This window comes from Propithecus coquereli, unplaced genomic scaffold (genome assembly GCF_000956105.1).
Source record: "Propithecus coquereli isolate 6110/MARCELLA unplaced genomic scaffold, Pcoq_1.0 Scaffold599, whole genome shotgun sequence".
Classification (NCBI taxonomy): Eukaryota; Metazoa; Chordata; class Mammalia; order Primates; family Indriidae; genus Propithecus; species Propithecus coquereli.
This window is the reverse complement of record NW_012151940.1, coordinates 630,581-644,550: the sequence shown is the minus strand read 5'-3', so window position 1 is coordinate 644,550 and position 13,970 is coordinate 630,581. Positions and strand designations below refer to the sequence as shown.

Here is a 13,970-nt window from a genome sequence, read left to right as displayed (position 1 = left end):
CAACACTTTTTTTTTTTTTTTTTTTTTGAGACAGGATATTGCTCTATTGCCCAGGCTGGAGTGCAGTGGCGTGATCATAGCTCCCTACTCATTATAGCCTCAAACTCCTGGGCTCAAGAGATCCTCCTGCCTCTGCCTCCCAAGTAGCTGGGACTACAGGTGCATGCCACAATGCCCAGCTAATTTTTAAAATTTTTTTGTAGAGACGGGGTCTCACCATGTTGCCCAGGCTGGCCTCAAACTCCTGGCCTCAAGCGATCCTCCCACTTTGGCCTCCCAAAATGCTGGGATTACAGGACAGAGCCACCGCACCTGGCCTACATGGTTTTAACAGAAGGGTCAAAGTAACTTACCAGACATAGAAGGCTCCTGTCATACACCTTCAGTCATCCTCATCACTGGACGCCTCCCCTCTGTGTCTTCTATTACAAACAACATGATGCTGAACATCTTTGTGTATTTTGTCCAATGATTGTCTATAATAAATTTCTAGAATATGAAAAGGAAGTGACAGAAGTGAGGAATATTTGGGAGATAGCTTGGCACGACTTGCGGGTGGACTGGACTCTTGGGCTTCTTGCTGGTCCCTAAACACGTTATTTCACTTACTGCTTTCGGAAATCCCACTGGACCTAACATGAACGAAAACTCCACTGAGGGGCATTTCTATTAAACAAAGAGAAAGATAGATGCTGTTCTTGGAGAAAAAGAGCCAATTGTTTTAATATTTCCTGGAATCATTTTTAAATTTAGGGGAGCTCCCCACAGAGTATTAGCAGGAATAATTTTTTAACTAAACAACATAATTCTATAATGTGTTTGGCAAACAAACATGTAAAGAGCAGGAAGAAAAGCACAGGAGGCCGGTTCTGTCGGGTATTAGAATAACACAGCTGCAGATGGCCACCGAGATCTGCAGCCTGCCTCGGGCCTGGCTGGCAGAGGGGGACAGCGATTTTGTCTGGGGGCATCCCTGCAAAGGTAGGGATACCGAAGTCGATTCTGGAAGGAGGAGGGGAAGCAGGATGGGTAACTGCATAGACAGGGCCGAACATACCAGGGTCCGCTGGTCGGAGTCGGGACTAACTGGGTGCGCCAGAGGTTTGGGCCAGTCTGGGGAAGTGGAAGGGGGCTGGATGACACGCGGGGAGTTTGGATTTCGTCTTCGGTTCATCAGAGACAGATTCATTGGAGATTTAATCAGGAAGTCTCATGGGTTGCATTTGCATTTTTATAAAATCATGCTGCCAGCCCAGTGCAGAGGAATGTAAGGGAGAAAAATTGGAGGCAGAGAGATTAGGAATGAATGAATGGATATCCCATTTTTAGTGGTTTTATTAAGATATAACTCGTGTACCGTACAATTCAGCCATTGGAGTATAACATTAGTACATGCATGTGGTTGTACAACCGTACCGCTAATTTTAAGACATTTTATCACCCCAAAAAGAAACTCATGTCCGTTAGCTGTCACCCTCATGCCCCTCACTGCTGCCCCAGACTTAATCATCCACCGACCCACTTTCTGTCTCTATAGATTTGCTTATTCTGGACATTTAACATAAAGAGAATCATGCAGTATGTAGTCTTTTGTGACCGGCTTCTTTTGTTCAGTGAAATGTTTTCAAAAGCCATCCGTGCTGCAGCATGCATTGGTGCTTCATTCCTTTCGATTGACAAATAGTATCCCAGTGTACGGATGTACCACGTTTATTCGTCCATTCATCAGTTCATGAATGCCTGATTGCTTCTGCTTTTTGGATATTATGAACACTGTTGCTTTGAGCTTTTTCGTACAGGTTTTTGTGTGGTTGTGTGTTTTCATTTCTCTTGGGTGTATGCTTCAAAGAGGAATTGCTGGATCATACAGTGACTCTATATCTGACTTTTTGAAAAACTACCAAGCTGTTCTCCAAAGTCCCTGCGTGGTCTCACATTTTCACGTCACTGCAGGAGGGTCGCATTCCTCACACCCTCGTGGGCGCTGAGCGGCGTGATCACAGCCACTCTGGTGGGTAGGAAGTGGTAGCTCAGTGCGGTTTCCATCTGCATTTCCTGGATGGCCAGTGCCGTTGGGTACCTTGTTATGAATTCTAGGCTTCTTGAGTATCTTCTTTGGGAAAATATCTATTCAGATTCTTTGTCTATTTTAAAATATTGGGTTATTTGTCTTTTTACCATTGAGTAATAACAATTTTTTTTATATTCTAGATACACAGGTCCCTTGTCCAACATATGACTTGTAAATATTTTCTCCAATTCTGTAGTTTGTGTTTTTCATTTTCTTTTTTATTTACCAGATTTTTACAGATCCTGAAATTTTTTTTCACCTTCTTGTTGGTGTCCTTTGAAGCACAAGAGTTTTACATTTCCATGAAACTCATGTATCTGTGTTTTCTTTTGTCATTTGTGCTCTGATGCCTTATCTAACAAGCCTTCCCCTAACCCAAGGTCGTGATGATTTACTCCTATATTTTCTCTAAGAGTTTTGTAGTTTTAGCTCTTACATGTAGATCTAGAAGCATTCGAGTTACTTTCTGTGCAGGCCGTGGGCAAGGTCCAGCTCTGCTCTCTTGCATGTGGATGTCCGGTTTGTCCCAGCACCAGTTGTTGGAAATATTCTGTTTTAAAATAGTTTTCCTAGACTCCCTGGGGGCAGCGGTTCCCAACCTTTTTGGTCCCAGGGACTGGTTTCACGGAAGACAATTTTTCCATGAATTGGAAAAATTGGGGGGGGCTCAGGCGGTGATGCGAGTGACGGGGAGCGGCTGTAAATGCCGATGAAGCTTCGCTCGCTCGCCTGCCGCTCACCTCTGGTGAGTCCCTAAGTCTCATGGATGGGGGGCAGGGAGGGAGGAGGAGCGCAGGCCGTGATGCACAGCCTGGTTCCTAACGGGCCACGGACCAGCGCCGGGCCACGGCCCGGGATCGGCGACCGCAGCCCCAGGGCATTGTAATCGTCAAGTCTGAAACAAACACCACGGACCGTGGCGCAGGCAGTGCGATCGGCTGTGTCGGGGAAGTTTGCGAAGGCGAAGCTGTAGGACTTGGTGACGGTGAGCGTGCAGGGGACGTGGAGCGAGGGGGCCGGGAGCCCTGCCAGCTCCCCGGTTCCAGCCTTCCCCTCCACGCCAGGAGGTGTGTGGCCTCATCGTCCCACATGCCACGTAGCCGTCCCAGAACCGGTCTGCCGGGTCTCCTCGTTCGTCCTCGTGACTTAGAGATCAAAGCCTGTAGCTGTGTGATCCCCCCAACCACAGGAAATGAGCCTCAGTCAGGAGGGCCATTGAATTATACTTTGCGGTTCTCTCAGACCGGAGCAGCTATGGCCTCTCGGTTCAAAGAGAAAAGGGAAAGGTTTGTGTCGAAGGGGAACGTGGTCAGCAGACTCCAGCAGCAGCGAGCTCCGCCAGTCACGCGGGCATGCTGGCCGGGTCTGCACACAGAGCGACACTCCTGAGGGCGGCGCCGCCTTCTGGGCCTCGGGGGAGCAGTTCGGGCTCCAGACTCGTCTCGCTTGTGGGACGCCGTGCCCCAAACTCGGCATCTGCACGCTGGGTTCGGTCCCGGGTGGCCAGGCCATCGTGGGGGTTTTCCGTTTCTTGGAGTGGGCTGTTCGGCCCCAGCAGCTACAGGACTGATCCTAACTTCGGAAAAAACACTTTAAAGAGCTGTCTGGACGTTGCCTCCTTTCCCCGCTCCGTCACCCCGGGGACTGGGAGATGGAGAGACGGCTGCCCAGGTAATGACGGGGTACCCCACCCACAGCGCTGCCGCCCGGCCGCGGTCTCGGAGGAGAACAAGGGCAAATGTGTTTAGACGTGACTTCGCCAGTCCCTGACCTCAGCGACAAACCCCCGGTGTCAAGAGCAGCCCCACCTTGGGAGCGGGAACAAAAGAGTTCTGTTCTCCGGGTTGGGAGGGAGTCAAACTGCGCAAACGTTTGCGGGGCCCCTACAGAGGCTCCTTTGATGAGGAGCCTCTCCACCCAGGACACAGCCGGCCTGAGAGGGACCAGGCTCCCCTGGGAGCCAAGGGCATGTGATCGGTTCAGAGGGAGCAAAGCCCTGCAGCGCTTCAGACATAACCATCAGTTACCTTCAAAAGCAAAGCGCAGAAAGTGGCTGTGGATGCTGTTGCGTTCACCCTCTCAGCTTACAAAAGAGGAAACCCAGCCCCCAACATTCAGTGACAAGCTCGGAGGCATGAGAGATTTCGTGCTGCTGGTCTCGTGACCCTTTCCCTGCCCCTGTCCCACTGCTCATGGCCGGCGGAGACCATTTAGCTTGGGGCTTTGGAGGGTTAAACAGAATGAGCAGTATCTTGAAGCGGCCCCCGAGCATGGACGAGCTCCGAGGGTCCGCACGCGTGTGCACTGCCTCTGTGGGCCTCCCAGGAGCCGTGTGGTTTTATATGTGTTTGATGGAAAATTGCTACTTAACTCATCTTGGGTCTCGAGAGCGTTTCCATTTTCTCCTGGAGTAGCCGTCCTGCGAGCGGTTCAGAGCGTGGCCACGTTGAAGTGAGGCGATTTTACACAGTGGTTCCGGAGCTTGACAGCAGCCTGGTTAGATGCAACTTACTGCACCCAGTTTGGAGACTGGCTGCCTGGCGGGGGGAAGGGAACAGCCACCTGTCACCTGTGTCGGGGACAATTTTGGTTGGAAGATACAGACCTGTGAAGGATAAGGAAGGATTCATCCGCACGGCCTCGTGCCGCCCTGCGTGGGGACACTGGGATCGCTGCCCCTGGGCGCCACGCCAAGAGGCTGAGCGCTAAAATGTGGAGGCCTGCGGGGCCAAGCAGTGGGTCCGGCTGGTTCAATTTCTTTTGGAGAAGGCCTTCTACGGCCAGCCTCGAACCCCCCAGAGACAGCCCCCCTCCAACGTGGTGTTACATTTTCCCAGCCAATCTGGGGGGAGAAGAGGTTCCACTTCCTAAGATTCTCCCGCCATCAGTCGGCTTCAGTGTCCGAGCAATTGCTAAATCATGTTTTGGGCTCGGGACTTCATAAACAGGATGAAAAGAACAAAATTTAACAATAAACATACTTTCAGTCTCCTGATGTGATAATTGGAACAGATATAAAGGTAATCATTTGTTTTCAGTCTGATTGTACATGTAATAATGCTCGTTGTGGAAAATACAGTAAATACAGAGACGTGTAAAAAAGTGTCCGTGGTCCCAGCACGCAAACACACCCTTGCTAATCCGTGGGGGCAGGACCCGGTGTTTCCCGCCTGCTGCTGTCCTTGGTGCTTGGCGCCCTGCCTAGTACAGAGTAAGGGACTCTCAAACATTTGTCGAGTGAGTGTTACCATTTTGGTGTATTTATTTTCAGCCTTTTTTCTATGTATGTTCTACATGATTGTAGTTAGACTCTATTCATAACGTAATATCCTTTTTTACTTACCGTGTTCACACAGGTATGCCTCTGCCACAAACACAAACATATAAACATGTCTAAAGGTGCTTAGTATTCCATGTCTTGTGTGTGCTTCATTAAGTTACTTGCTTTTCGCTTACTAGATACTTAGGGAAAGACAGACATTTCAAGGCGCGTTGCAGATAAGGCTTGTCCGTGGACAGGTAGACCTACTGGATGTTTTTCTGGCTCCTCTTTGTTCAGTGGACCCAAAAAAGTTACTGAAACCACATTCTATTATTTACTTGCGCGGTCTCATGGGCGTGCGTGAAGCAGTGGAAACAGCGCCCGAGGGAAGTCTTGAAATTAGAATCAGGATATGACCTCTAGGCTTTTGTAATTAAGAACTAGCTTTTGAATATTGCATTGTGTGAAGCAGTGAATTCAAAGAATTAGTTATTATGCTAAGTTCTGGAAACACAGAGGTTCAAGAATTCAGCTGAGCTAAATCACCTTCTGCATACTCGCCGCTTCCCCTCTGGTCAGAGACCGTTTTGCTCGGGTCGGTGTGGCGCCATCTGCTGCTGACCGTGAGAATGAGCACCCAGGAGTCTTTCTGGATTTCAGCGTTCTCTGATTTTAACACTGACTTCTGCAAGAAATAAAAGGGATGTGGTATGTGGTTTTTTGCAGGATCCCCTTGTTTCAGAACTGGATACGGTTTTTTGTAAAAAGACCACGAGTGGACTTCTGGCTCCAGATGGCTACAGAGTACCCTTGATTAACTCCTCCACTTGTTAGAAATGTCCGTCAAAATCCAAAAGGAACATACAAATAGGCAGAAATGCAGGTCAGAGCAGGAACCCAGGGAAGGGGCCAACACTTTCTGGAACCCATGAGAACTTTCTGCATGACATAGCGCAGGTGAGATCGGACCGAGGGAGGGGCTTGTTAGCCTGCCATTCACCATGGGGGAGAAACGCCAGGGGGATGAGGGGCAGATGCCAGCAGAGCCCCCCAGTACCCCTCAGCTCACAGTGGCAGCAGCTGGAGGTGAGGGCGGGTCACTGGGCACTAGTGAGCGGCAGAGGCAGATCCTCCCTCCACTGGCAAAGGCACCGGGTGCTGGGGGCTGCAGACACTTGGCACGGGACATTAACCAGGCTTTGCTGAGCCTGGCTTCTCACAAAGGCAGTCATGTCCGTTACAAGAGTGTCAGGTGCCCCCAGAAAGTCTACCCTGGAACACTATGTCCCAGAAAGCATCTAAGCCACCTAGACCTGCGGTCCCCAACCCCAGTCCATGGCCTGTTAGGAACTGGGCCACGCATCACTGCCTGAGCTCCGCCTCCCCCACCCTGTCCGTGGAAAAATTGTCTTCCATGAAACCGGTCCCTGGTGCCAAAAAGGTTGGGGACCGCTGCTCTAGAGTTTCCAGGCGGAGTAACCGATATCCAAAGATGCCGTTCTTAGCCAATCACTCCAATGCAACAACCACAGAAAGACATTCTCAGACATGCAAATGTTCAGAGAGCTTTCCAGAAAGAACACACACAGACACACACACACACCCTAAACTCTTCATGATTGTAGTAGTAATACAATCAATATAACTCAAGAATTCAGTCGAGATCATTGTGGTTAATAAAGTTATGAAATAGAGTAACAATTGAAAACAACCCCAGAAAGAAAAGTAAAAATCAGTATCCTCTTCCTCTTAACCTCCATTCCTGCACCCTGTATCCCTAAAATCCCAGGTGAGGAATGGAAGGAAAGTAAAAGTCTCAAATTCTGAGCTTACATGAAGAGAAGTCATGTTTTCTGTTTCATAATTGACTCAGATATGGAAATGAGCTCAATTATGTTTAATTTACTGCTTATAGACTCAATATTATAAAATATGTTTCCAAATCATTAGCATAAAAAAGGAGCAAAGAAAATTGATCATTATGGCAAGGTGGGAAGATAGAAAAATAAGAGAACCATCAGCAAATTTAATGTAAGGATATGGATTTTAAAAGCCCTAAATTAAATCTTTGCATCTAGAAGTCAGCAATATAGGCTGGACATGTTTATATCAATAGCTCACGCCTGTAATCCTAGCACTTCGGGAGGCCAGCGGGGGAGCATCCCCTGAGGCCAGGAGTCGAGACCAGCCTGAGCAACAGAGACTCCTGTCTCTACAAAAAATGAAAAAGTAGAAAAGTTAGCCAGGTGCAGCGTTGTGTGTGTGTAGTCCCAGCTACTTAGCAGGCTGAGGCAGGAGGTGGCTTCAGCTCAGGAGTTTGAGGCTGCAGTGAGCCATGATCCCACCACTGCACCCCAGCCCCTGCGGCAGAGGGAGGCCCTGTCTCAAAAAAAAAAAAAGAAAAAGAAAAAAGAAATCAGCAATATAATTAATAACACCAGAACACTCTCAAGAATGCACAGATGGTTCAATATTAAGAAATTCGTGTATACAGCATCCATCCCACAGACGTCTGCAAGTGCCTGCTGTGTGCCGGCCGCGCCAGAACGATGTCACTCACGTGATCCTTCTCCCTAAAACCTCCCAGGCCCGTTCACGTCGCTCCCTGGTTCTTTCTTCAGGGCACTCGTGTCCCTCTCCGTGATTCCCTCACCGTCATTTCTGCGCTTGCGTGTTGTCAGTCCTCCTTCGCTAACTGCCATTTCTCCAAGTCGGCGTCCTGGCCTGCCGTGTTCACAGCCGTCTTGCCGACGGCGGACACGGAGCTGACGGGTCCACTCAATGTCTGTGTCATGCGTGTCCAGTCCACGTTTGCATGAAGTGGATGCCCGTCTGTGACTGCACGGACAGCGGCGACTCTCCGCCCTGGCCCTGGGCTGCCTGCCGCTCCGTAGGGGACAGAGAGGGTCCGACAAGCCCTTCCACAGTCCGCTTCAAAATCCCATTTTGCCGAGTGTGTTCTTCTGTTCGAAATAACTTGCTGAGTAAAAGTGGGCATTGTTTTGCAGGAATCTTCCACAACTTCCTCTCGAGAAAAGTCTGGAAAACTGGAAGCGCCAAGCAGTACCTTCCTGTTTCCTAAAGCCTGCCACCAGAGGACACGCAGCAACTCCACCAGTGAGTGTCGTCAGCTCCCCTGCTGGGCGGGCTCCCCGTGCCCCGTCGGCTGAGACCAAGGCTCTCCTCCCCGCCTCGGTCCTGGGCAGCCCGCTCTCTCTCCCGGCCTCCCTCCCCTGTCCGTTAACACGACGGGGCCGAGGTCGAAAGACCTCGTGGTTCTTGGTTGTTGCAAATGGAATATTGCTAATACAGAGTCAGGAAAATGCGAAGAATGCAGAAAGGCGTGAAGGAATTAAAATCACACCAAATTGTAACGTCAGAGATGATCTGCATTCACATTGTCAGTGGTTTCCCTTCTATGCCTACGTGCGCCAATAGAAAACTTACACACACACTATGTATTTATTTATATAGATATATATAAAACTTTGCCTCATGTCATTGGAAACTTTTGTAAGCACCGTTTCGAGTGGATACGTGGAATTTCACTGTGTGTATATGATCTAGCTGACCGACTCCCTGAACCGTTGCCGGCTTCCCACTAACCTGACCGAGGCGCTGAGTGTGTGCGTGGGGTGCGGCCTGAGTCTGCGGCGGCCTCAGAGGACCATAAAGGCAGTGGACTGGCGCAGGGTCAGCAGCTCACACGCGGGAGCCCAGGGACTTGCTCTGGACCCTGCGTCCAGAACTAAGGGTCTGCGTGACCCCGGGCCAGTCTCTTAAAGTCCCTAAGCCTTGTATTGTTCTGCTGTAGGATCCACCATCCTTACATTAATAATTTTCTACTTTTGGATGGCTCTTTTTATCATAAATTTTTACTTTTTTTCCTTTAGTATAATTTCCTACAAATGGAGTTTTGGGTCAAAAGATGGGTATAGTTTAAGGCTTTCGACCCGTACTGCCCAATTTCGGTAGCGGACATTCCTTCAACAATGTATGTGGATACCTGTTTCTTCAGTCATGGCCCACATCGAATGATAATTTTATTTTCGAGACAGGGTCTCTGTTGCCCAGGCTGGAGTGCAGTAGTATAATAATAGCTCACAGCAGCCTCATCTCCTGGCCTCAAGGGATCCTCCCACCTCAGCCTCCCCAGTAGCTGTGACTACAGGCACCACCATACCTGGCTTATTTTTAAATTTTTTTGTAGAGAGGGAATCTTGCTATGTTGTCCAGGCTGATCTTGAACTCCTGAGCTCAAGCAGTCCTCCCATCTTGGCCTCCCAAAGTGTGGGAATTACAGGTGTGAGCCACTGCGCCCCTGAATTATAATTAAAAACTAGTATTTGCTACATATGTTGTTTTCTAGTCCCTCTTCCCTCACCCACTCCCTGCTTCTTCCTGCCTGGCCTTGCACCCAAGACCAGCTGTACGATTTGCAGGGCTCAGGGTAACATGAAAATGGGAGACCTCGTTTCAAAATGGTGATGGCAGGGCACGAAGCCAAGCGGGGATTCTTCTGGTCCCAGGGCCTTGGGTGGCTGCACTGGGCGCATGCCCCCGAGCCAGCCTGGCTGGCACCCTGGAAGCTGGTCCCTGCAGACAGTGTCCCCAAGGCGCTCTGGCCCTCTGGTTTCCGGTTGGGTTCAGCCAATGAGATGAATCAACAAAAGACTGGCGGGGAAGAGAGCGGCCTGCGGAGGTTTCTACCCTCTGCCTCCTGCCCCTGCCTCCACGCGGCCGGTTCTCTGTGGCCAGAACTCGCGTCTGGGCAGCCGCCTGCCACGTCCCAGCGCTCACCGGGCGCCCTTCCCCACAGGCCTGGGGTGACAGCAGCTTCCCGACTGCCCGCCATCCCCTGTAAAGACCCCTCCATTCAATCCTCAGAGCCCCAGCTGAGCTCACCTTTCGTTTCTGCCCAAACCCTGCCCGACCCACTGATAAAACAGACGGAGCCCAGCACCTCCCCACGCCGTGAAATCCCGTGTTCCTCCGGTTATTTAGTTTTTGGAGAGCTCGTCCACTTTTCTATTGGGACGGCCATTGTCTTATTAATGTATGAAAAGCCTCTTAGTTAAATTAATGTTTGACTGTCAGGTTTGCTGAAAATACTTTCTCCAATTTGTTGTTTTTAATTTGTTTTTTACATGAAGGTTTTTTAGTCCTTACATAATCAAATGTGTTGATCTTTTCCTTTGTGAAAGTTTGTTCCACAATCAGAGAACTATTAACTATGTGGCTACATTTTCTTCTAATTTGTAAACGATTTGGTTTTTTTTATTTTTGTTCCCCAAACTTAGTATATCTGTAATTTGGTGTTTGATATGAAGTAAGAATCTAGATAGATTTTTTTTTCCTAAATGACTGGAGAATGATTCCAGGATGACTTATTTATGATCAGTTCCTACCCATCCTTTCATTTTATCTTTTTTGTTTATTTTATTTATCTCTTGCCGATGATACGCAGTTACATCCTTGAAAGGAAACCTTTTTAAGCTCAAGCCATTGACATTAGTGATACAGGTAATACTCGCTTTTACTTACCTCTTTTTACACTTTTTATTTCAATGGTCACTTTCCGTGGATTTGTTTTCTGCCTCTTGCTACAGTGATTTGAAAGATTTATTCAATTTTTATTTCTATTTCTGGTTTCCTTCACGTTTGAATTAATTAATCAAGTAAATGTAATTAATCAATTAATACGTGAGACATTTCCCAAATTGCCCCCGTATGAAAGACGAGCCCTGTGGTTTCCCGAGATCCCAGCACCCCGTCCGACGTGGGGGAGACGCACGGCGACTGTCGTCAGGTTGGACCGAGGCACCATGGGGCGAGGGGCCCGTGCGCGCTGCGGCGCAGAAAGCGCGCGTGGAGACGGTGAAGATGCCGCCCGCGCCTCCCAGGGCGCCAAGTTGTTTGTGTTCACCGTGGCCCTGGCTGGTGAGGGGCGGCCGGTGGGCAGGGGCTGATGCTGTTCTCACTGAGCTTTGTGTTTCTCGAGCACGAATAATTCTTGCTGTTTCTCCTCTCCCGGTTTAGGTGTTAACCCCTACTGCACAGGAGAAACTGACTTTCCAACGACCCAGACGTCTGCGGCTTCCGCGGACAGGCAGCCGTACTCGCTCTGCAGCAGCAGGAAGTCGCTCTCCCAGCAACTGGACTGCCCGGCGGGGAAGACTTCGGTAAGAGCAGCAGGAGGGGGCTGGGCGGCGGGGCGAAGGAGGGTCTGCTGTGAGCCCTGCCTGAGGACGTCTTGCTACTAGGCTGTGTCCACGGAACTGCAGAGGACGGGGCTTGCTCAGTGTGCGCGGCCGTCTCTAGGCAAAGAGCCACCTTGGGCTGTCATGGGTTGAGGCCCCTCGCGCCAGGCTCTTGCGGCTGCTGCCTCGTCTATGCTTCCAGGAGCCAACGTGCAGCAAACACCCCCAGGTGGAGACGCGAGCTGTGGCTTCATGTGGAAGCTGTGTTTCCTCTGCGCACAACTCCAGGGGCTGCAGGAGGAGCTGGGGCTTGGCCGGTGAAGGAGCGTGTGCACATTCTCGCTAGTGAGGACACAGGTCTGGGACTCGCAGCCAGACCGTTATGCCTCCGAAGCCTGTGCTTTTAACCCCTGTGATACGGGGACTTGTTTTTACTGACTGTCTCTAATTCTTAAAACAAGCTTAGAAAGAAATGTATCGTTAGCCTCATTTTACCGTAGGACACGGAGCCTTGGCAAGGTAAGTAGCTGTCTGAGTTCATGCGTCTTAAAACCTAAGGGACCGGGGTTTGAACCGAGCCCTGTGTCATTCCCGAAGTCCATGACCTTCCCACCATGGGGCGTGAGCTTGCAGAGGGGAGCTGAGCAGGCACGAAGCCCGGTGTCCCCACACAGTCCCCCAGCCTGTCTGTGGTGTCCCCTCCTGTCCTTTCTCCAGGCCTCAGCTAAAGCACTTTGAGTGCCTCGCGCTGCCACCCGTGATCCAGCAGCAGCCCCTGTCGGCAGCGTCTCGCTCCTTCTCCCATCTCTGTCTCTAGAAACCCTGCTGCATCCCTCAAAACCTTCCTAATGCCCCCTCCTCCTGGAAGCCTTCCTGATCCCTCCAACTGTGTGGACCTTCCACTTTCCCAAATGCCCACCAGAAGGGGCCTGTACTCCTCTCACAGTGCTCACCCACCGGGTCTCATTAGTGTCACATATCTTAGCGTCTCGTGTCCCCAGCAGATGCTCTGCGGTGGGCTCAGGGTCAAGTGATGTTCAATTCCCTGCACGGCACAGAGTAGATGCTCAGCAAATTCTGTCTCTCTCCTTCCCTTCCTTGAGTCACTGTGATTTTCATCCACAAACTGGGAGTGTTGGTGTCCCAGGGTCACAAAAAGATGTTTCCAAAGTGACTCCCCAAGCCGAGGACTCTCCTAGTCCTGGTTTTCTGCACATCTGGGGTCATAGAGGCGTCACTAGGATGGGGGTGGTGGGTGCTTCCCCAGGGAGCTGCCCCTGTCTCTGCTGCCTCATGCACTGGGACTCCAGGCCCCTGGAACGGGAGGGACCCGGCCAGCAGGGCGGGCTGTGGAGGCATCTGTGGCAGCCACCGGGAGGGCTGTGTTGAAAAGGGTCGAGCGGCCACATCTGATCAGGAAGGAGAGCTGCAGGTGACTAGCAGTGTTGTGGGGACCGGCGTAGGAAACACAGTCATTGCCTCTGCTCACCGAACCTCTCAACGTTTGGGAGGCACTTGGACACCGTGTTAGGGTGCTCCAGACAAACAGAACCAATTGTGTGTGGGTGTGTGTACACATATATACACATACACACACACACATATATGTATGCATGTATATAGAGAGAGGGGCAGAGAGAGTGATTTACTATAAGGAATTGGGGAATTGGCTCACAGGATTCCGGAGGTCCCAAGTCCCAAGATGCACAGAGTGAGTTGCCAGCCAGAGGCGGGAGAGCTGGTTCAGTTCCCATCTGCGTCCAAGGCCTGGGACCCGCGAGAGCCAGTGGCGGGCGTATCCCAGGGCACAGGCCCGCAGGAGGGCTCAGGCAGGAAGAAGGCCGGTGTCCTAGGTGGAAGGCGGGCAGGCAGGAAGGGTCTTCTTACTCAGGGACAGGCAGCTTTTTGTTCTCTTCCGCCTGGACTGACTGGCTAAGGACCACCCACGGTAGGGAGGGCAGCCTGCTTTGGCTACCGATTTAAATGTTAATCTCACTCCAAAGAACACGTTTAACTCCGGGGCCCAGTCAAGTTGACCCAGAAAATTAACCGTCAAGACGTCCACCACGGTTTCATTTTGTCTTCACGGCTGCCTCCACGGGAGGGAGAAGGCAGTTATCAGACAAGGGCTGTTTCTGCAAGACAGGGAGGGAGAGTGGGACGCACGGTGGGTGCACAGCTCTGGGGGCAGCTGAGAGATGCAGGACGTGGGTACTTCCCGGGCGCCTTCGGGGAGAGCGGCCCGCTAGGCATGGCAGCCGCAGGCCAGCAGGAGAGAGGGTGTCGGCAGGAGAGGACCTGGCTGTGCAGGGCACGCCAGCAGGAAAGCACACACGCAAGCCGTGTTCACTGCCTGCCAGGCGTGGGGCTGCGTGTTTTATGTGGCTTTCTTCAGCCGTCACCAAAGAGGTGCACAACCAAGAGAGTGCAACCCGAA

At 51.0% G+C, this 13,970-nt stretch overlaps 1 protein-coding gene across 1 annotated transcript in view; it reads left to right on the top strand.

The window, feature by feature from the left end:
• IL16 (interleukin 16) overlaps positions 1-13,970 on the top strand; it is a 71,794-nt gene that overhangs the window by 20,759 nt on the left and 37,065 nt on the right. The window contains exons 2-3 of the mRNA XM_012659097.1: positions 8,342-8,450; positions 11,373-11,515. Coding sequence (XP_012514551.1) covers positions 8,342-8,450; positions 11,373-11,515 — 252 coding nt within the window. The remainder of the gene's footprint in view (positions 1-8,341; positions 8,451-11,372; positions 11,516-13,970) is intronic.